At 39.1% G+C, this 24,131-nt stretch overlaps 1 protein-coding gene and 1 non-coding gene across 2 annotated transcripts in view; both read right to left on the reverse strand.

Annotated features, from left to right (window-relative positions):
* Window positions 1-24,131, reverse strand: part of DERA (deoxyribose-phosphate aldolase) — a 114,285-nt gene that overhangs the window by 49,351 nt on the left and 40,803 nt on the right. The window contains exons 2-5 of the mRNA XM_019937029.3: window positions 23,176-23,273; window positions 21,901-22,048; window positions 18,309-18,404; window positions 15,957-16,091 (exon numbers count right to left, since the gene is read on the reverse strand). Of these exons, the coding sequence (XP_019792588.1) occupies window positions 15,957-16,091; window positions 18,309-18,404; window positions 21,901-22,048; window positions 23,176-23,273 (477 nt within the window). The remainder of the gene's footprint in view (window positions 1-15,956; window positions 16,092-18,308; window positions 18,405-21,900; window positions 22,049-23,175; window positions 23,274-24,131) is intronic.
* Window positions 19,913-20,016, reverse strand: LOC117314428 (U6 spliceosomal RNA). Its single transcript, XR_004529172.1, has one exon. It is a non-coding gene; the product is annotated as a U6 spliceosomal RNA (small nuclear RNA).

A 24,131-nucleotide genomic window follows, 5' to 3' on the forward strand; every position in this document is an offset into this window, starting at 1 on the left:
CTCTCCAGAAAAGTGGGCATAGAGGGAACCTACCTCAACATAATAAAGGCCATATACGACAAACCCACAGCCAACATCATTCTCAATGGTGAAAAACTGAAAGCATCTCCTCTAAGATCAGGAACAAGACAAGAATTTCCACTCATGACTATTATTCAACATAGTTTTGGAAGTCCTAGCCACGGCAATCAGAGAAGAAAAAGAAATAAAAGGAATACAAATTGGAAAAGAAGAAGGAAAACTGTCACTGCAGATGACATGATACTATACATAGAGGATGCTACCAGAAAAATACTAGAGCTAATCGATGAATTTGGCAAAGTTGCAGGATACAAAATTAATGCACAGAAATCTCTTGCATTCCTATACACTAATGATGAAAAATCTGAAAGAGAAATTAAGGAAACACTCCCATTTACCATGGCAACAAAAAGAATAAAATACCTAGGAAGAAACCTATCTAAGGAGACAAAAGACCTGTATGTACAAAAATTTTAAGACACTGATGAAAGAAATTAAAGATGATACCAACAAATGGAGAGATATACCATGTTCTTGGATTGGAAGAATCAATATTGTGAAAATGACTATACTACCCAAAGCAATCTACAGATTCAATGCAATCCCTATCAAATTACCAATGGCATTTTTTTACGGAACTAGAACAAAAAATCTTAAAATTTGTATGGAGACACAAAAGACCCTGAATAGCCAAAGCAGTCTTGAGGGAAAAAAACAGACTTGGAGGAATCAGACCCCCGACTTCAGACTATACTACTAAGCTACAGTAATCAAAACAATATGGTACTGGCACAAAAACAGAAACATAGATCAATGGAACAAGATAGAAAGCCCAGAGGTAAATCCACGCACTTATGGTCAACTAATCTATGACAAAGGAGCCAAGGATATACAATGGAGAAAAGACAGTCTCTTCAATAAGTGGCGCTGGGAAAACTGGACAGCTACATGTAAAAGAATGAAATTAGAACACTCCCTAACACCACACACAAAAATAAACTCAAAATGGATTAGAGACCTAAATGTAAGACCAGACACTATAAAACTCTTAGAGGAAAATATAGGAAGAACACTCTTTTTTGGGGGGGTACGTGGGCCTTTCACTGTTGTGGACTCTCCCGTTGCAGAGCACAGGCTCCGGACGCGCAGGCTCAGTGGCCATGGCTCACGGACGTAGCCGCTCCACGGCATGTGGGATCTTCTCGGACTGGGGCACGAACCCATGTCCCCTGCATCGGCAGGTGGACTCTCAACCACTGCGCCACCAGGGAACCCCAAAGAACACTCTTTGACATTAATCACAGCAAGATCTTTTTTGATCCACCTGCTAAAGTAATGGAAATAAAAACAAAAATAAACAAATGGGACCTAATGAAACTTAAAAGCTTTTGCACAGCAAAGGAAACCATAAACAAGATGAAAAGACAACCCTCAGAATGGGAGAAAATATTTGCAAATGAATCAACAGACAAAGGATTAATCTCCAAAATATATAAACTGCTCATGCAGCTCAATATTAAAAAAACAAACAACCCAATCCAAAAATGGGCAGAAGATCTAAATAGACACTTCTCCAAAGAAGACATACAGATGGCCAAGAAGCACATGAAAAGCTGCTCAACATCTCTAATTATTAAAGAAATGATAATCAAAACTACTACTACCTCACACCAGTTAGAATGGGCTTCACCAGAAAATCTACAAACAACAAATTCTGGAGAGTGTATGGAGAAAAGGGAACCCTCTTGCACTGTTGGTGGGAATGTAAACTGATACAGCCACTATGGAGAACAGTATGGAGGTTCCTTAAAAAACTAAAAATAGAATTACCATATGATCCAGCAATCCCACTACTGGGCATATACCCAGAGAAAACCATAATTCAAAACGTCACATGCACTCCAATGTTCACTGCAGCACTATTTACAATAGCCAGGTCATGGAAGCAACCTAAATGCCCATCAACAGATGAATGGATAAAGCAGAAGTAGTACATATATACAACGGAATATTACTCAGCCATAAAAAGGAACGAAATAGGGTCATTTGTTGAGACATGGATGGATCTAGAGATGGTCATACAGAGTGAAGTAAGTCAGAAAGAGAAAAACAAATATCGTATATTAACGCATATATGTGGAACCTAGAAAAATGGTACAGATGAACTGGTTTGCAGGGCAGAAATTGAGACACAGATGTAGAGAACAAACGTATGGACACCAAGGGGGGAAAGCGGCAGGGGGATGGGGGTGGTGGTGTGATGAATTGGGTGACTGGGATTGACATGTATACACTTGATATGTATAAAATTATGTATAAAATATGTATAAAAATATGTATAAAATTGATGACTAATAAGAACCTGCTGTACAAAAAAATAAATAAAATTAAATTTTTTTAAAAAAAGAAGGCTAATGTGCAGTTAACTTATGATTTAATTAATGATTTTTCTTCCTAGTACAATGTTGCCATCAAAAGCAAGCTTAAGAGTGAAACCAATGGGGATTTAAAACCCAACTCCGTCACTTCCTGTGTGACCTCAGGCAAGTTATTTCTCTCAGCTCACTTCCATCCTTAAAGAGTCAATAACAATATTTACTTTATAGGGTTATATGAGGATTAAAAGAGAAGATATATATACAGTACTTCACACATTGCCCGTCTTACTGTAAGCACTCAAAAAGTTTAATCATCAAGCTCAGAATTCTAGTAAAATGAGTTTTCACTAAGTGTTGTGTGATAAAAGTCAGATCGTGCTACATGGCCTGACCCAGCCAACTCTTTGTACTGCACCGAAATTTTGCTATACGGATTAGTGCTTACAACCAGTGAGCCATCAGATAAGGCTTGAAAATATTTTATCACAGCATTTGTTAAAGTGAACTTCGGCCTGTATAGCAAAATTCTTAAAACATTGATCCTGAGCATGTTTATGAACAAAATTACCACCAGCCTTTTTCTGAAACATATTACCTTTTGACCCAGTGAATTTCTTCACCTACAGTTAAAATTAACTAGAAAAAACAGATGTATTTTATGACTCAATTATCAGCCACCTGGAGTTTACGCTTTTTAATCCATGATCCAAACAGAATGAACCAAAAATGGTCACTTCAAGCTTAACTGGATTTAACAAATATGGAGCTAGTGCCTTCTGATTCTTTAACTGCCAACTCCTCAAATCATTTTACTGACCTATTTCACCACATAACAGGATCAAGGTTTTCTGAGCAAATAACTTAAACCTTTAAAGATCAACATTGGGAAAGTTGTTATTTGTTTCTGTTACCATTCTGCCCAGAGTATACCAGGACAATTACATCAAGAAGCACACACCAGGTCTGGCCTTTTTAAAGCGTTGCCTGCGCTCCATCAAATGAATGCTTCTCCTTGGTCCTTTGAATCTTACTGAGTGATGCAAAGATGAAGAACAGTCAGGGGTTTTCATCAGTACTGCAGCAACAGCAGTGGCAGCCGATCCAAGAGTCCAGTGGCCACCAGCCAGCAGCACGGTACCCGTGCTGGCCGGTGGAAGCAACACCGGCAGTGGCCCTGTAAGCAGACTCTTCCTGTGGCACAGCTGGCTTATTCTCAGCTCCCCACTCTTTCATGGTCCTGCTTGTTTTCTAAGCCTGGTTCTCCAGGCTTCCCACGGATTCAGTGAGCTACTCTACATCCTCCTAATGAATCCCTTTTCAGCTTAATCAGAATTGTTTTCGTTAGTTTTTAACCCACGACTCCAGTATAACACATACAGAAGACTGGGGAAGTATGGTGTAGTGGGCAACAGTGTGGGTGCTCCGACGGCCTGGATTCAGATCCTAGTTCTAAACTAATGTGTTGTTTGATCTGCACAAAATTACTTAACCGTTGCCTTGGTTTTCTCATCTATAAAATGGGGATAATAGAGGTTCACATATTTTGTGGAGTTATTTCGAGCATTAAATAGGTTACTATACATTAAAAGTTCTAAGGACAGTATCCAGCACCTAGTTAACAATCAGGGAACGTCAGTCACTTGTTCTGCTGCTGGTAGTGGCGGTGATGCTGTTACAGTTTCTGCTGAGTGCTTATCACGTTCAGAGCACAAAGGGACTGACAAAAGCAGAGGACACCATGATCTACGTTTCCTAAAGAACATAAGATACGACCGCTTTGGGGCACTAGAACAGAAGTCTAGTTTACCATATCACAAACTTCTTTTAGCTTTGTTTAACTCAGAGCCGCCCATGCTCCTTTGGATAGCAGAGACTGCTGGTATAAGACAGTTTTAGCTACTTGCTAGTCATGTAAACTTGTAGGAATTACGATTTTTCTAAGCCTAAATTACTTAGGGGGCTTCAGTTTGCTCACATATTTTGGGGAAGATTAAATAGAATACATGTAGCTAGAAGAGTACCAGGCATTTGCTAAGCATTTAATTATTCCACTAGTTTTCTATATTTTTCCTTATGTAGTTTCTGAAATCCAAAAATTACTTTAAAAAACAAATCAAAGCAAGTACTGTCCTAATACTTATAAAAATATACTTAGAATTTACAGATCTTACTTACAAAAAAAATAAATAAATAAACCATTTCACTCCAACACAAACCATGGAAGCCACAAGAAGCACAGGTAGCTTTGAACACCTGGCATTGCAGTAACAGTCACCCTGGAAACTAGATAAATGCCACATGCAAATCAAAGCAACTTGATGGCTTAAATGTAACCTTGTCAACCTCAAATCATAATCAAATCAACTTTCACTTTCCTTTCAATATGAATAAGCAAAACAATGAAAAACCTAATGGGTGGGTTTCCTCCTCATTTACAGGAAAGGACAGCAGCAGGATGTAGGTTTATATAATTGCTACAGGACTATATATGTGGAGGAAATTACAAGTGAAGTAATAAGTTCAAGAGATCCTCCTTCCAAAAAATTCCTCATTAGGAATCATTACCCAAAAGAATTAAAAATCCTCCAAGTTTTCAAAGCATCTTCCTTCAAAAATTCTCAAAGTGTTGTCTACACATTGAGGGACGCTCTTACCAGTGAGGGTTGGGAATTCTGGAAAACTTGGTAAGCACAGCAGGCCTGAGTACGCAGTACTGGGCCAGGGAGACAGCCTGCACGGTCGAGAGACTGTTACGTACAAGGGAATTGAGCAAATAAGTAACTATACTGATGAAAATGGGAGGAAAATTTCTCACTGACAAGAAAAAGAGGCATAAATATAGAAAAGGAGAGGGCAAGAATAACCATGTGCTGTTGGCTTGTAATGGAAGTTATCCGCGCGAACTCATGTTTCTAAGACAGATAGATAGACAGATAGATAGATAGATAGATAGATAGATAGATAGACAGATAGACAGATGTATGCGTGTTTTATGTGTATTGTATACATTCACATATTTTGTAGAGCTTTCCACTGAGAAGGCCTAGAAACAACAACCCTGTAGCAATGAGTACACCTGGCACCCAGATCTTGGTTTCTAAATACCAGTCTTTAATAAAAGGAAGCAGAGCTCCTTGGGAAAATGGCTGATTCCAAGCTTGGGGCAGAGAAAGCTGAAAATAAGCTGGAAATATCTTGTATAAGAATTACAAGGAAGGTCTTAGAGAAAAACGGAAACATGTCAAAAGGACAGAGGAGCCAGTCTGAAGCAGCTGCCACTCCCCATATCTGGGACAATTTGAGTACCAAAATAAATAGTGACAGTAATGGATTATAACCAACTGAGTAAAATAGGCATCCATGAGTTCTTACAGAGAGGAAGAAAGGGAGGGAGGAGAAGGTAATGCTAACTAGTAAGTACAGAAGAAACGATGGAATTAGAAAATCACCATTTGGCAACTATCGGAGTAATAACTGAAGAATTATCAATGAACACTAAAACAACTGAGTAAAAGATAAGGAACAGGATATTAACATAGTCTCAAAATATCTCCATTCATAATGGATGTTAATTACCTATTAAAATACAAAATACTTATGAATTTTACAACGGAAAAACTTGGTAGAAACCATATTAGCCAAGTAAAAAAGTAACATCATCAATAATGGGACAAATCAACATGTTGGGACTCCTGAAATAATGCACTGAGAAGAACAGAGCAAAAGTTCAGTGTTATTCCTATCAAAAATACCTAACTTGAATCTAATCATGAGGAAACATGCAACACACCCGAACTGAGGTACGCTTTACAAAATAATAGACCTCTATTCTTCAAACACAAGGAAAGATCGAGGACTATTCCAGATTGAAGAAGCCCAAAGAGACATGTAACAATTGAATTTGGACCTAATTAAAACATTACTAGGATAATCTGCAAAACCCGAACGAAGTCTGTGGATTTAATGGTAGTATGATAGTGCTAATTTCCGGACTTTGATGGTGCACTGCGGCTTCATATAAGAGCGTCCCTGTTTTTAGGAAATACACACTGAAGTATTTAATAGTAATGGATCAAGAGCTCTGCAACTTAATCTCAAATAATTCGAAGAAAAATTATATCTAAATCTCTATCAATCTATCTATCTATCTATTGATATCTATCTGCCTACACACAGAGAGAGGGAGGGAAGGCAAAAAGATAAACCGGGTAGAATTTTATAATTGGGGAATCTGAGTGAAGAGTAAACGGGAGTTTTGTGTACTATTTCTGTAACTTTTCTGTAAGTTTTAAATTATTCAAAAACGAAAGTTAAAAAGTTACAACAAATGCTGTTGTAATTTATTTAGCATCCAGGTATTTTTCTCATGGGAGGGCTTTTGAAACTATCAACCATTCTACTGTTTTGTAAAGAAAAAAATGCGTGATTATATGTGGCACATATTATTTTATAACCTGCTTTTTTTCCCTTTGATATATCATAGACATCTTTCCAAATTAATAAATACAGGCCTGTAGCACAATTTTTAATGGCTGTACAATCTTCCATCGCATGGTCGTAAATAATGTATTCAATCATCTTTCTATTATTGGATATTTAAGGTTTCAGATTTTTTGCTCTTATAAACAATACTTCAGCAAACACCCTTATAGTTAAGTCTTTGCCTACATCATGACATATTCCTTAGAGCATTTATTAATTTTTCTACTCACATACTCATAGTACATATTCATTGTTAAAAATTCAAACATTACAGAAACAGAAAATTCTCCACTTAAAAAAAAAAAGAAAGAACAATTCTTTCACGTACCAGAAAAATAATAATTTGGAAGGCTATTATAAAAGATGACTGACAAATGAAAATGGAATTCAAATACCACGACTGCAAATTAGTCAGAATAATGCAAAATTTAACAAAACACACACAGCAGAGAAGTGGCTGGCATAGTGATGTCACATTAAAAAACGTGATAATAAATGTTTTGACTTGTAACGAGGTTTTTCAGGAGTAGTAAGAGTGGGTATACGAGAAACCCAGGATGGATCACATTGTAGATCCTTAATCAATACAACGGCACAACCAGCAGAGGTGTGGTCTCCTGTCTGTCCCGTCTCATCCCTCCTACTGGTGTTACACTGAGGAAGAGAAACGGAGGTCATAGCCTGACCTTCAGCTTGTCACTGCCAGTGGGAACAACAAGCGGGGCTGTGCTGGAGGAGTGGTCCCTGGTAGGACTCAGAGAACTCAGCCACTCTGGGAATGGCCTGTGTGCGTGACGATCCTGATCCAGGGGGTGGAGGGGCTCACGCTGCATCAGTTTTAAACAGCATCCAAAACAGGGCGACCGCTGGCTCTACCTTCTGCCTCCCCATGTTAGCAGCAACTCTCATCTAAAGCAGTCTACGTTTCTCTACCTAAAATTATCCTCTTTCTTTCCAGCTCCCACCTAAAAGGAAAACAAATTCCTAATTTTGTGGCTGCTGGCAACTTGTTAAGTTTTCTGGGAAAAGCACTGCTGTAGACATAGAAAACTATGTTAGTGAAGCTTTCATGTATAGGAATTATGAACTGAGTAAGAATCCAAGTGTTAAAAGCCACGAAGTAGATTTCCCTTTACATTTCATGCTATTCAAAGGCACTTAAAAAATAATTGTTAACGAACATATCTAAGCAATTATTTTTTGAGTACCGGAAAGATGTTCAACACTGCACATGAGTGGCCTGAAAATAACTCTTAAGATAATTATATGTACAGTCAAACACTTAATATAAAATTATACAGCAACCTTTTAATCTAAAAAAGCCACAAAATGTTCAAGAACAGTTTTCATCCACTAAGGCAACTAATTAATCTTGTAAGACTAAAACAGAGATGAGCTAAAACACGAGGTAGTAAAGTAACCTGCAAGAGATAAAACACACACATTTTTGTCAACAGTATTTGAAGTTCTGAAGAATCATAGCATCAAAAAAATAATAATAAAATAAAAGCATACAGCTACCGTAAGTATCTCCAGATTTCTTCTTTTATAAACAACCCTCAAAACAGAAAGCACAGATTATGGGTTATGTGATTCCTCCCCAAAAAGTGTCTATAGATTTAGAGATTGCTTTTCTCGTAAGATACTATGATTAACAGCTCTCCAAAACAAAGAAAAATCCTAACTTCTTTTAAGAGATGTTCTTTCTACCACCCTTCTTTTGTAAAAATAAGCGAATAAGAAAAATAAATAGTTGCCCAGAGTCAAGATTTTCAAGATCTTCTTGCATGCAACACAATGATAGATACTGTGGCTTTGGCTGGAATATTTCATTCTCTCACCCTAAAGCTCCTGAGAGTCATGAGACACGTACTCCACAAACCAAATGTGGGAAAGCAAGTCAAAGCTGAAGAACTGAATGGGGTAAAAAAAAGTACGTGAGGCTCTGGATACAGAAGACAAACAGTATTTCCAGTTGTGATTCTGAACACACAATGCTGGAAAAATGTCACAGAAGTAGCCACCTCTGGAGTCATGTGTGCTGGTGCTCCAGTGTGGAATGGGTTTCCAAAAACTAGGAAAGCCAGTTCTAGGTCCTAATAAGCTCAAGGTCCTGGAAGATTCTTGAATCTGATAGCATTTCCATGTCACTGGTAATGTATTAGGTAAATATATGCAGCAGACAGAGAGAGGTCATAAAAAAGTGAAAAATGAACACCTTTGTATATTTACAGAACATGGAATGCATTTAATTTTCAAAACCTGCTCAATAAGGTTTATAAGATGATGAACCTCTTCTGGTGAATTCTTTCTTCAAAGAACTGTTTATGGAACGCAACTGAGGTGTCAACTTCAATATCATCATAAAAAATACCGTATTACAAGTCCTTATCATTGGAATAATATACACAGACAATGAAAACACCAAATACAAAATCACAGGCCGTGGTAGCTCTAAAAGACTGCAGAAGTCCTTACGTCTTATCCCCTCACTGGTAGCTTATTTAAATGGAGGCAGAGAGAAGTATTTGCCCAAGGACTCAGTGTAAATTGGCAAAATTATAAATACTAAAACCCGTGTGAGTTCCTCCTCATTAACTCAATGCATGTGCTGTGTCGATACTTCCCTTGACAACATACTATCCTCATCAGGAGGAAGAGGGGGAAAGAGAAGAAACCGCAGTTGGCAAGGAGGGATTCATCTGGGCCAAGCAACAGGATAACCAATTTACGCACATTATCTAATTTAATCCCTATTATGACCCCATGAAGTAGATACCGCTATTCCTATTTTACAGAGAAGGAACAGAAGGTACAGAGAAGTTAAGTAACTTGTCTAAGAGCAAATAGCTACTGACGATAGCACCAGGATTCCAACCAAGTTCTGTCTAATGCAAAGACCCTGCACAGACCAACTATTTCGGGTCTCCTAGAGTGACCCCCCTTCTTCCTCCACAATGTATCCCTTCTGGGTATGTTCTGGGTCTGTGACTCCAATGACAGTTGACCCATCTGGCCGGCTAGGTACCCCCCCCCCTCCCGGTACAGCACAGGAGAGCTGCTCTCTTCATCTCAGAGCACAGTCTTCCCAGGGAGAGGAGAACCATCCGCCCAAGAGCACAGAAGTAGATGTCTTTCTGGCTAAACACACCATAGTAACACTGTTCCTTAAGCCTCCTGTTCACGACTAACTGCAGAGCCAGGTTAAATAAATGGCAACACATGGGAGATATGATTTGTACTAATTAATCAATATGTAAATCCAGCAATGCTTCGATTACGCGGCACCTAAACTATGCAGAATCAAGAACTAGAAGCTTTGGGGGACTTCCCTGGCAGTCCAGTGGTTAAGATTCCACACTTCCAATGCAGGGGGCACAGGTTCAATCCTGGTCGGGGAATTAAGATCCCGCATGCCACTTGGCAGGGCCAAAAAAAAAAGAAAAAAAAAAAAGAACCGGAAGTATATTAAAAACAAACCAACAAACAAAAAAGATGCTCCAAGTTAGTGCTTCTCCTTAGGACTATGGGATGGCAGGGGAAGAAGGGGTGGAATTAAAATCACCTAGAGTGATTTTCAGTGTAGAATCTTACTCCTCCCTTACATCCAACCCCCAATCCTGATGTTACACATACTCAGGGGAATGTGCTAGATTCTGTGAGGAAGGGAGCTGGGGCAAGTAATCAGAAAACATCTGTCAGATAATTCTGAGAACCAGCAATACATTCCACACCCTATCCAGTTAAAACCACTGTCCGGAGCGATAAGTTAGATGGTGCACGTTTCTGTACCCAGATGGAAAGGAGTGAGGGAAGGACAGTATAACGAGCTGACAGTAAAAAGCCTAACAGCAAAGGACCAGGCACGACAACAATAACAAAGATGTTTAAATAAAAAGATACAAAATCCAAAAAAAAGCACAGCAGTCTGGACCATTAGCAGTCTGGACTTGCTATGGGGCAAGTCACCTTGGAGACGTCAGTAGCCCCTAAGAACGTCACTGTATTCCAGGATAATATACAGGCAAACCTCAAGAGATACTGCGGGTTCAGTTCCAAACCACCACAAGAAACCAAATATCAGAATAAAGCGAGTCACATGAATTTTTCAGTTTCCCAGTGCATATAAAAGTTATGCAAAAAAAAAAAAGTTATGCTTACACTATAGTTTAATGTATTAAATGTGCAATAGCATTATGTCTAAAAGAACAATGTACATACCTTAATTAAAAAATATTTTATTGCTAAGAAATGCTAACCACCATCTGAGTCTTCAGCAAGTCATAATCTTTTTGTAATGGTAACATCAAAGATCACTGATCACAGATCACCATAATAAATATAATAATAATAATGGAAAAGTTTGAAATATTGAGCATTTCCAAAATGTGACAGAGACATGAAGTGAACAAACGCTGTTGGAAAAACAGTGCCTACAGACTTGCTTGACACAAGGTTACCCTGAACCTTCAATTTGCAAAAATCTGTGGCGTGCAACAGACAGAAGTGAAATAAAATGAGGTGCCTATAATCACTGATACAATAGTTCTGAATGATCTAGAAAAAATTGTATTTAATAGAAAGTGTAAATAAAGTCGGGGAAATGTAAATATTTTTTAATGAACTTCTTTCTAAAGTGGCTAAAACTCTGCTTTGGTCAAGATTCACTGAATTTGAATGTCTGCTTATGTGAAACTAATCGATGAAAAGCATCGTTTCATGGGGAATCATTTTGGTAGGGAAATGGAACACGGATTCCAGAGTCAGACAGATGCGGGTTCCGTGCTCTGGAGGTTTGGTCCTCAGCACAGGGAACAGCCGAAATCAGTGAGGATAGGAGGTTTCCAAGGGAGAGTGTGCAGAGTCTGAGAAGTTTGAGAGTTTGCTGGGACAGAACTTGAGTGATGACAGAAGAAGCGGAGGAGCTTGCAAACAAGACGCAGCAGTATTCAGAAACACGGAGGAAAACCTGAAGAAAGAAAGGAGGGTCACCAAAGCCATGACAAGAGAGTGTTTCCAGGAGGAAACGGTCCACTGTGTCAGCTGCTGCTGCAGGACAAAGCTAAACGACTGAAGAGTATCTCCCGGGCATAGCAAAATAACAGGGCATTGTTATCTTGGAAAGAACAGATTCAAGAGAAACAAGTACATATGGCTCTTTTAAGAATTTCAGCCACAAAGGGGAGAATGGAAAGGGAGACTCAGCTGGGGATGAGGAGGAATGGTGACATGTAGGCTTTTTTTTTTTTTTTTTTTACTGGATAAGAATGTTTGGATAGGGACTTCCCTGGTGGCGCAGTGGTTAAGAATCCACCTGCCAATGCAGGGGACATGGGTTCGAGCCCTGGACCGGGAAGATCCCACGTGCCGCAGAGTAACTAAGCCCGTGCACCACAACTACTGAGCCTGCGCTCTAGAGCCGGCGAGCCGCAGCTACTGAGCCCGCGTGCCTAGAGCCCATGCTCCGCAACAAGAGAAGCCACCACAATGAGAAGCCCGCGCACAACGAAGCCGCGGAAAGGCTGGGCCTGTGAGCCATGGCCGCTGAGCCTGCGCGTCCGGAGCCTGTGCTCCGCAACGGGAGAGGCCACAACAGTGAGAGGCCCGCGTACCGCAAAAAAAAAAAAAAAGGCCCAAGGCTGTGAAACTATGGGAGGAGGTGGGAGCCACAGCACGGCCCAGGGACTGGATTCAGGAGGAAGGAGAAGAGGAGCAGCAAGGGGAGTAGATTTTATGCAAGGACACCGAGAAGTTCCTGCGTAACAGATTCTACCTTTCCCGAGAAGCAGCAGGTAGGTTGTCTGCCAGTACTTAAGGAGCCTCAAGGTGGGTGGAAAAGTTACAAGTTTGAGGGAGTAGATTTTAAATGGTCGTCAAGGAGAATCCAAGAAGAGGAATACGAGCCCTCTCCAGTCTCCCCTTTGAGTTCATACCCTAAACTGTGGACCCTTGTGACCATACACAAGGGTCACAAGATACACTCTGAATGGCCAGGTTTAGAAAACAAGATGCTTTCTTTTGTGCTTTAACCAGTGTCCTACACACCTCAGTGCACAGAGAAGAGGAGCCTGGATTAGAAGGTGGAACAGCCTCACAGACACTTCCATCAGCAAATTCCAAGAAATCAATGTTAGGCTCATATTTTAGTAAAGAGCTAATATTAAAACATGACACTGAAAAATACAATACGTAATCAAACTGAGAACTGAAATTAAGATAAAATACTGCAGTGAAAAAAGGCCTAAGACATTTGCAGTTTTCTAGTTAGAATTAAATTTCTAGTATTAAATGTTCCTTTTCAATTTGTTTTGGGTCAAGAGGTTATTAACACCATAAAAAGAGTTAATAGAAAAGTATGGTCTGGGACAAAGATGTGTTATTATATTTTGCATGCATGTTTGTTATTGGGAAATTATCAGTTCTTAAAAACAACCATTTCTAGTTCATTAAGGGAAAGGCCATTACATCAAATCTCATCTCCTATTGTATTTTATTTTCCAATTAGTAGTATTCTAGAGACAAGAGCACAAGTTATAATATAAACTATACTTCTATATCTGTAACTACTTAATAAAAGATAAAGGACATACAGTTTTTTATCCAACTAAATGACATAGAGTTTATTTCTAGATTTGTTTTAAGTTACTATGCTGACTCATTTTTTTCTTACTCTAGGCCCTAAATCTTAACTGAAATCTATGACAAGGAACAGACAAGCAGAATTAATATACAAGGACAAGGGACATCTACTTAAAATAAGCCATTTAAGAATGATTGCAACTGCCCAAAGCACACGTGAACTATAAGAAAAGGATCAAAAATCAAAAGCACGAAAAGATATTTGTGAACTGTCAAGAATTTAAACCTGGCAAGGCTTAAAAGATGTTGGTAAGTACAGATGGGAGTATCAGGCAATGGGCATGGCCTGACATTTGTTTTCCTAGATCCTTCAGAACTGCTGTGTGACTGGATTCTCCTTGAATACAGGGATGCTCCCAGGGGCTACTGGAATCTCTGAGATGCCCTGCCTCATAGCTGTCCAGACAGCTGTGCCTTTTGACTTCATAAATCTTTTTATTTAAACACTGTTGTTATTGTTGTTTTGCCTCAATCTTTGCTGTGAGGCGTTTTATGATCACATCCTGTTTGGCTCACGCGGCCCACTCTCTTTCCCTGCCAACTCCTTTCCGTTAAGGCACAGAAATGTGCACCATCTAACATATTAAGAATGTATGGGGGGACTTCCCTGGAGGCACAGTGGTCGAGAATCTGCCTGCCAATGCAAGGGACATGGGTTTGAGCCCTGGTCCGGGAAGATCCCACATGCTGCAGAGCAACTAAGCCCGCGTGCCACAACTAGTGAGCCTGCGCTATAGAGCCCACGAGCCACAACTACTGAGCCCGTGTGCCACAACTACTGAAACCCGCTCACCTAGAGCCCGTGCTCTGCAACAAGAGAAGCCATCACAGTGAGAAGCTCGCACACCACAATGAAGAGTAGCCCCCGCTTGCAGCAACTAGAGAAAGCCCACGTACAGCAACGAAGACCCAGAGCAGCCAAAAATAAATAAATTAAAAAAAAAAAAAGAATGTATGGGAATGTAGCTAATATTCCAAGCCAAAAGACTGCCTTTTCCAGCTTCACTTGCAGCCAAGCCTGGCCATGGAACTCACTTAGGGCCAATGAGGTGTAAGCAAAGATGGTGTGTGAGATTTGGGGACCGGACAAGCCCCTATTTCCTGTTGTCCGGGAGATGAATGTAAAAGCTGGAGCTTCAAAAGCCATCACAGACAATGGAGTGTCCTTGAGTATGAGGACGGAAGCCACGCTCTTTGGAAGTGGAAGATAAAAGTAGTCCAGGTCTCCAAGAACTTTGTATTTCACCACACCCCTGAAACACCTACTTCCCAACTTCATGTGAGAGAGTAAATCCTTGAGCATTTAAACCACTGACTGAATCTTTGTTGCTCTATAACCAAAAGCAATTCTTAATGGATAAACAATGGAATTATAATTTACAGAAGATGAGATAGATGGAATGATGGATAGAGTCACAGATATCCATGAGATATTGGCAAGACCGATAGGTAGGTTAAGAAAAAATACATTAAATATAGTCCTATTTTTAATTTTTTCACTTTTTAAAAATTTTCATTTTAAACTTAACAGAAGGATGGGAGTTGCATGTGTGTATATGAAGAGAAAAAAGTTTGCAGAGTTGTGCACTGCAGTGTTATCAAGGGTTATTTGTAGAGGATGAGATTATGTAGAACATCCACTTCTTTATTACTGGTCAGAACTTTTGTTTTTAACAGTGAGAAGGTATAACCTTTGTAATTAGAATAAAATACGCCAATTATTTGATATTCACATATCTAAAGAGACAACACGTTATTCTGGCTTAATTCTATGACTGTGTTAAAAATTTTTACTTAAACTACTTGTTACAATGATTTTTCTGAAATACAGAATTGTACTTATTTTAGCTATCAACAATCTCTAAGTATACAAAATACATTTAAGGCAGAGGTAAAATCAATTCCATCAAAAAAACAATAGCTTGTTACTGGAATGGGAAATGCCCTATTATAACTGACATGATAGTAAATCATGAATCTCGAAGGTGAATACGTAATAATACCCAGAGGAGCTACGTTCAAGAACAGGAGTAAAAACAGACTTAGCAGACTAATTAATAATCCCACATCCTCCAAACCCACAAAGATTAACATAAAAAAGGGAAGCTTCCTCCATCATATTAAAATAAACTCTGCATAAAAGACTCGCCTGGAGTGATTTTTGTATTGAGTAGCAAAACAGTAGAGAATAGAATAAAAGTTAATAATCCACTGCATGGAAATAACTAATCACCTAAAGGGATCTAAAAAGTTCATGCAGGTGGGCAGGATGAGCAATCTTGGTCGAGTTTTCTCCTTAATTCACCCTCTGATCTAGGGACTTGTAATCTAGAACAGTGACTTCCACGCCATGCTGCCTCTTATCAGATCCTTGCCATCTGACTGACCAGGGAAGAACCAAATCTCCCTCTTGGGTAAGGATGTGTGTGCGCTTACCTTCCCACTGGCCTGTGAGCACCAAGGTTCTGTTAATTACCACGTCAATTTCTGAAGCTCCATCTTCCACAGCCAATCTGATCTCTTCTAATCGTGTTTTTAAATGAGTCTGCCCAGCTGGAAAGCCAGTGGCCACTAGCAGAGAAAGAAGAAAACAAAAAAAGAAAGGAAGGAAGGTAGTGAGGGAGGGAGGGAGGGAGGGAGAGAGGGAAGGAGGGAGAGAGGGAGGGAGGGAGAGAGGGAGGGAGGGAGACAAATTTCAATTGGTCAGTATCTCAACAAAGAATTTCAGACCAAAAAAATTAGCATTTAGACCAAAGCATGAATGACACTTCAGAACTTCATGCCTACCTTGCAAAGTGAGGTGTAAAGAAACTGAGTGCAATTTTATATAGTACTGACGTTAGGATAAATATTAGTATTATAGCCTTTGGAAGACCTGAAATTAAGTTGCTACAGAGATGCTCATGGGGGTGCTTTAAGTAAATAGCAATTAAGAAGATATGTCATCGTCAAAGTGAAAGTCATAAGATAGTAGCTACAGCCCTGTCTTGATGGACACTAGTCAGTTCTGGATCCTACTCATGACCAAGTTGGCTATCACTGTCATGATTTACTCATTCCCATTTAGAGCTGTTGTAACCAAATTGTAATATAGGTTCCTCCCACTGCCCATTTTAAAGTGAACAGCCAAGCAGATGAGAATAAAGGGGAGATGTTGTACGATGGAAAAGCACCTAATTCGCCCACAAAACTGGGGCAGGGGTAAACTGGGAAGAGCAGGGCCACGCATAAATAAAAGGAAAATAAACACACAATGACACTTTGGAAAAAGTATTAACATTTTTAACATGCTAATCATTAATTCCATTCCTGTGTCTAGAGATAACCTTTCATGTTTCCTTGATGTTATTAAATTCCTTGGGTCTGTTACCTTAGAGGAGAGCATGTTTCCCTGTTGTATAAAGGAAAAGCTGAATTGACTGAGGCTAATGAAAAATGAAGGGTGATAAAGCTGTAGCTAGCTAACAAATACTCTGGGAATCTTCACAAATAGGTTGTATATAAATACTGTATAGTCTGTTTCTTTTGATGTATCCCTAATAAAATAATGATTTTCTTAGCTTCCTTCTTTAAAGCACCAGGATATTCCTCTAATACTTTTTAAAAGGAGAATCTAATTTTATATGTATCTATCCATATGTAAACACACACACACACACACACACACATACAGGGAAGCTTTTAGTAAGACTTTTCCCTCCCTCGTGCCTCGTTCTCCTACTCCATCTATCTTAAGTCAGTAATCTTTTTTTCTTTTTAATATTTATTTATTTGGCTGTGCCAGATCTTTGCTGCCTTGTGTTGCAGCATGTGGGATCTAGTTCCCTGACCAGGGATCGCTCCCCTGCATTGGGAGCGCAGATTCTTATGCACTGGACCACCAGGTAAGTCCCTACATCTATCTTAAGTCAAAAACTCTTGAACACACTCTCTTTTCTTTATCTTTCAGGCTTGGGGGTGGCTCTCATCATCTCCCATGTGGCCCGTGATGAGTCTAACTAACTCCATTTCACCCCTCCATAATTTGTCCACTACCATCCCCTAACCTAACTATGTCATGAAGCGGATCATGGTATGTCTCTGCTTAACATCTTTTGGTATCTTCCCCGTCACCAAAATAAAACCCAGATGCCACGGCCTGGTATGGTTTCCCCATGGGATCTGACCCCAATCTGCCTCTCCAGCTTCAACTCCCAAGCTCTGCCTTTGTCCTACCTTAGGATCCTACAATTACAAAGCCATTTCAGTTCCCTGAACTGTGCTTCTGCACCTTCACATGTGCTAGTTCCTCTGTCTAAAACGCCATTCCTTAGCTTATCAACTCTCTAAACTCTTCCTTAATCTTAAGACCCAAGGCAGGGGTCTTACTATCTCCTCTGTGAAGCATCCCCCTACCCACTGAGTGTCGTCAACCTCTGCAGAATAAATCACTACCCACTCGGGGTTACAACTGTACCTTCTGCATATCTTTATTGTTATATTTTACATATAAATAATAGTACATGTCCTGTGTTACAATATTTTTTTAAACTTGACTATTCCTCCTAAACAGATAAGTTTCCTTTAAGGACAGAGATACAGTTCTATATTCTTAGGAATTAATACATATAATGTCTGCTACTCAACAGGCAATTAATAAATATGAAAATAATAGATAAATACAACCAATTAAATATATAAAACTAATTAAAATCATAGAATAAAACTACAGAGATACTACTCCAAAGTGTCTGAGTTGAAGAACGGGAAACATGTTGATTAAACGACAACAGAAGCCACAAATTTTACCTGATGCCACTGGGATATCACAGCCTGCAGCCTTTAGTGCTTTCACTGCATCACATACCCGGGCAGGATAAACACAAACGGCAGCTGTAGTAATGCCTATGAAGAAAGAAATCGTAACAGCCTAGTTTATGTGAAGTTCAAGTCACACAATATGCTTTTAATTATTATTTATACTTCAACATTGGCAGAAATCAAAATGAGAGAAAAAATAATTCCCCTACGATGCTGCAACAAATTAAAAGGCTTTTACTGGCCACATTCCCTTCTGGCTCTTGACAACGTGGATCATTTTCTCATTATCACCGTAACGGAATAAAATAGATATATATTTTTAATTTTATTATATTTTTTAATTGAAGTATAGTTGACTTACAATGTTGTGCCCATCTCTGTGGCACAGCAAAGTGACTCAGTTATACACATCTAGACATTCTTTTTTTTAATATTCTTTTCCATTATGGTTTGTCACAGGATATTAAATATAGTTCCCTGTGTTATAAAGTAGGACCTTGTTGTTTATCCATCTTATATATAATAGTTTACATCTGTTAATCCCAAACTCCCAATCCTTTCCTCCCCCATCCCCTCCCCCTTGGCAACCACAAGTCTGTGCTCTATGTCTGTGAGTCTGTTTCTGTCTTGTAAATAGGTTCATCTGTGCCATATTTTAGATTCCACATATAAGTGATGTCACGTAATATTTGTCTTTCTAACTTAGAATGATAATCTCTAGTTGCATCCATGTTGCTGCAAATGGCATTATTTTGTTCTTTTCTATGGCTGAGTAGTGTTCCATTGTATATATGTACCACATCTTCTTTATCCATTCATCTGTCAAAGGACATTTTGGTTGTTTCCATGTTTTGGTTATTGTAAATAGTGCTGCTATGAACATAGGGATGCATGAACCTTTTTGAATTATAGTTTTGTCTGGGTATATGCCCAGGAGTGGGATTGCTGGATCATACAGCAATTCTATTTTTAGTTTTCTGAGGAACCTCCACACTGTTTTCCATAGTGGCTGCACCAAATTACATTCCCACCAACAGTGTAGGAGTGTTCCCTCTTCTCCACACTCTCTCTAGCATTTGTTATGTGTAGACTTTTTGAAGAAGGCCATTCTGACTGGTGTGGGGTGATAACCTCATTGCATTTCTCTAATAATTAGTGATGGTGTGCATCTTTTCATGTGCCTACTGGCCACCTGTATGTCTTCTTTGGAGAAATGTCTATTAAGGTCTTCTGCCCATTTTTCAATTGGGTTGTTTGTTTTTCTGTTGTTGAGTTATATAAGCTGTTTGTATATCTTGGAGATTAAGCCCTTGTCTGTTGCATCATTTGCAAATATTTTCTCTCATTCCATAGCTTGTCTTTTTGTTTTTGTTTTTGTTGTTGTTGTTGTTTTTGTTTCTATGGTTTCTTTTGCTGTGCAAAAGCCTGCAAGTTTGATCAGGTCCCATTTGTCTATTTTTGTTTTTATTTCTATTGTCTTGGGAGACTGCCCTAAGAAAACATTGGTACAATTTATGTCAGAAAATATTTTGCCTATGCTCTCTTCTAGGAGTTTTATGGTGCCATGTTCTATGTTTAACTCTTTTTTTAAAAAAAATATGCAACGCTTCACGAACTGGCGTGTCATCCTTGCACAGGGGCCATCCTAATCTCTGTATCGTTCCCATTTTAGTATATGTGCTGCCGAAGCAAGCACTGAAATCAAATACTTTTGATACATTGTTCTTGGAGGTTAACATAGTGCCATTTGTAAAAAAATTCCTAAACAGTAAACCTGGTGGCCTTGATCCAATGAAACTGTTTTATTCCATGCAGATAATAAAATCCAGGTTTTTACAGCGTTCAAACAGGACAGCAGATGAAGAAAAATGTAAGTGAACCTTACAGGGTAGTACAGGCAGACCCTGGAGATAGTGCGGGTTCAGTTCCAGACCACCGCAATAAATCGAATATCGCAATAAAGTGAGTCACGGGAATTTTTTGGTTTCCTAGTGCATATAAAAGTTACGTTTATACTATACTGTAGTCTATTAACTGTGAAATAGCATTATGTCTAAAACAAGTACATACCTTAATTCAAAAATATTTTATTGCTAGAAAATGCCGAAGAATTACAATGGTAACATCAAACATCACTGATCACAGATCACCATAACAAATATAACAATGATGAAAAAGTCTGAGGGGCTTCCCTGGTGGCACAGTGGTTGGGAGTCCGCCTGCCGATGCAGGGGACGCGGGTTCGTGCCCCGGTCCGGGAAGATCCCACATGCCGCGGAGCGGCTGGGCCCGTGAGCCATGGCCGCTGAGCCTGCGCGTCCGGAGCCTGTGCTCCGCAACGGGAGAGGCCACGACAGTGAGAGGCCCGCGTACCAAAAAAAAAAAAAAAAAAAAAAAAAGAGTCTGAAACACTGCAAGAATTATCAAAATGTGACAGAGACATGAAGTGAGCAAATGCAGTTGGAAAAACAGCGCCGATAAACTTGCTCAACGCAGGGCTGCCACAAACCTTCAATTTGTAAAACACATAGTATCTGCAAAGTGCAATAAAACAAGTTACACCTGTTTCGCAAAACGACATTTACCTAATTCTATTCCCTCTTTTGCAGAAAATAATAAAATCTGGATCTGAAGCCCTCATTTTGAGGAATAAGATCTTAAACTGAAAAATCAAATAGCCACTGTAAAACAATAACATAGGACTCATACAAAGCTGTTGCTTTTCAGTGGTATAAATGGTAGGTGTTTTACTGTCAACTCAAAAGAAAAATACTACTTTTCAAAAGCTGTAGGTTTGTTTAGGTCTATAAGTTATCTACAAACTCTTTGGGATAAAATACCTGCATTGGGCCAATGCAGCATCTCTAGCTGCATTCATTATAGACAGGCACCTGGGAACCATGAAGGATCCCTTCATGGTTTAGATCTGATTCCTAAAACAAGCCCATTGAGTAACAACACACATTGTCCTGGAAACATCATTTCGCCTTCCAGGTCTCAAGTTTCCTCACTTAGAAACAAGGGCATCGACTCTTAAAATCTCCTCCATTTCTGAAATGTTAAGGTTCTAAACTTACGGCAACTTTAGAAAGTTTTTTCTTTCATGTATACGAAGAGAGTGAGTATAACTTTTTTTCAAAAGATTTAACCTAATATACAAGCTTGCAATATATCCCATTTGTATTTTATTCTCAAAAGCATTTCATTTACTCACAGAAAATACTTTATGTATGAGGTGTGATTATTAAGTAATGAGACTGGCTTTTTCATATGTGGCTAGGGAATCAGAATCAGTATTTGAGAGTCACTAGATAGAAAACTTCCAAAACTGAAGAACTAGAAAGAAAAATAAACTCAATACTTGCAACTTTAATCCATGATGGGAAAGAACTGACCTAAAAATGAGACTCAGATTCTTCCTCTGCTGTTTCTCAGAGAAGAATCTCAATTATTTCTCTATGTACACAATTCTATCATGGATTTTATTGCTACCATCATTTTAACAGCTGAATCTTAAGTCCTCTTAGATGTAGTAACTGTTATTGTAAAAACGGTAAACACCAGACAGACTACACGTTACCTTTATCGTGCATATTTAAAGCTTTTAAGAGATCTTCCCGGATTGGATACTTGGCTTTATAACAGAGTCTTTGAATGTTGGAAGGTGTGTCATCGCCTGCAAGTGTAGTAAGATCTATAAAGGTAACAGCTTTCAGGAGCCAAGCAGCCTGGTTTGAAGAAAAGTTAAAAACAAGGTTTAAAAAAATAATTAATCTCCAACCCAGTTAGTTAGTAAAGAACCATTAGGCACATATGGGTGCTAAAATCTCTTGTCTATGCTGTTCTAAGGCATATGTTCTGATACATGCTCAAGAGTGACCAACAAGATGAAGGTTACATAGAATAAAATAAAAGGGGAGAAAATAGCTTATAAATGTTTTTTCTCCCATAGGTAACCCAAATTGAAATCCCTAATAGATCAAGTCTCCCCACATGTGACTTTTCCATTTCATTCACAAGGAGCCTCAGAGGGCCACCCGCTAGGGGAGAACTTGGGAACAAGAGTTTGTATTGTACATTTTACCTCCAGCCTGGGGTCTGGAATGAGACACTGTAAAAGGAGTCTCCATCTTCTTTGTTTTTTGTGTTTTTTTCCAATTTAATCCAATTATAATTTTTAAACAATATTCATATTTCACAACTCATTCTGATGAATTCCTTTTATCTTTGCAATCAGATTATTTCTAAGGATGAGCAAAATGTGACCTGTCATCCTAAAGGATTCAATCACTTGTGAAATAAACTCTGAATGCCTTTTAGTCCTGAGATGCATAGCACATCTTTCGTTGGTACACACTGAAGAATATGCTGACCACAAGTACTTTATGAAACATCATTTTTCGAATTTTGAAAAATGATTTAGGAAAATTAATTAGTATGGTAAACATGATGGTCAAAGAAGGTCAACTCATACCTCAGGGCCTCAACAGCGGACACGCCAGGTTTAGGTGTTACGGTTTTAAAATTAAAATAGAAGCCAACCAAAGAAGGTACGTCTAAGAAACTGAATAAATACATTGACAAAATATGCCATTTAATTCACTCATGAATAAAGATGCCTCAAATTCATTTGTGGCTTTGCCACTCAAGAGTGATAAGATTTTTAACTTGTTTGGATAAACGTGTTATCGTTCTCCAACCCATCATCATCATATATGAATTATGAAAATAAGTCATGGACAGCTGCAATCTTTTAAGTTGAGATGCATCTTGAGCAAAATTCAATCTCGTGGCCTTGAGGGAAGAGACCAGGGCTGTAAACGACAGGGAGAGAATTCTCAAGAAGAACCCTTACTTGCCACTCCTTTTTCACGGGTCTGCGGGCCTGGATTTGTTCTGCACGCCTCAGAACTGCCGGTTGATTCACTTGTATTTTGGAGATCCAGCTAAGGTCTAAAGGCAAAAGAAGAACACTTTAAAAGTTTTATTCAACATATTCACCTGCTTTTACATGGTCCTTGAAAGGACAGATTTATCACTAAGTAGCAAAGCTCTTTTAAGCCTTATATTTCTTTTTTGCTGAACTACAAATAAATAACCTCGTTGAAGGAAGCCCAGCCATGAAAAGGCCTACTTCGTGTAAAATCAAGTACATTTGGAACTAGGAGAACCTGTACTGATTCATTACACACATATGTCTAACAACGGAGGAAAGTGTGCTACTCAGGCCACGGGCCTCACTTCTGCCAGCAGAGACTTATTTGTGAGTGTCCAGTCCAGGAGAATGAATGGTTAATAAACACATAGGTGAATTAATATTGGGGGTTAAAGAAATCCTTGCTGATAAAATTAATAACTACTAGATGCTGATAGGATACAGCCCATTCTTTCCTCAAAGGAGAATATTCAAAGTGTATTAGAAATTAGTGCACTGGGGCTTCCCTGGTGGCTCAGTGGTTAAGAATCCACCTACCAAGGCAGGGGACATGGGTTCGAACCCTGGTCCGGGAAGATCCCACATGCCGCGGAGCAACTAAGCCCATGCGCCACAACTACTGAGCCTGCGCTCTAGAGCCCGTGAGCCACAGCTACTGAAGACCGCCTGCCTAGAGCCCGTCCGTGCTCCGCAACAAGAGAAGCCACTGCAATGAGAAGCCCGCGCATCGCAGCGAAGACCCAATGCAGCCAAAAATAAATAAATAATTTATTTAAAAAAAGAAGAAAAAAAAAACTGCTGTGGGAAAGGTGATTCATTAGGAAACATGTCACAATTACACAATTCTTTATAACGTGATAGAGAAAACTGCTGAA

This window comes from Tursiops truncatus, chromosome 11, assembly GCF_011762595.2.
Source record: "Tursiops truncatus isolate mTurTru1 chromosome 11, mTurTru1.mat.Y, whole genome shotgun sequence".
Taxonomy (NCBI): Eukaryota; Metazoa; Chordata; class Mammalia; order Artiodactyla; family Delphinidae; genus Tursiops; species Tursiops truncatus.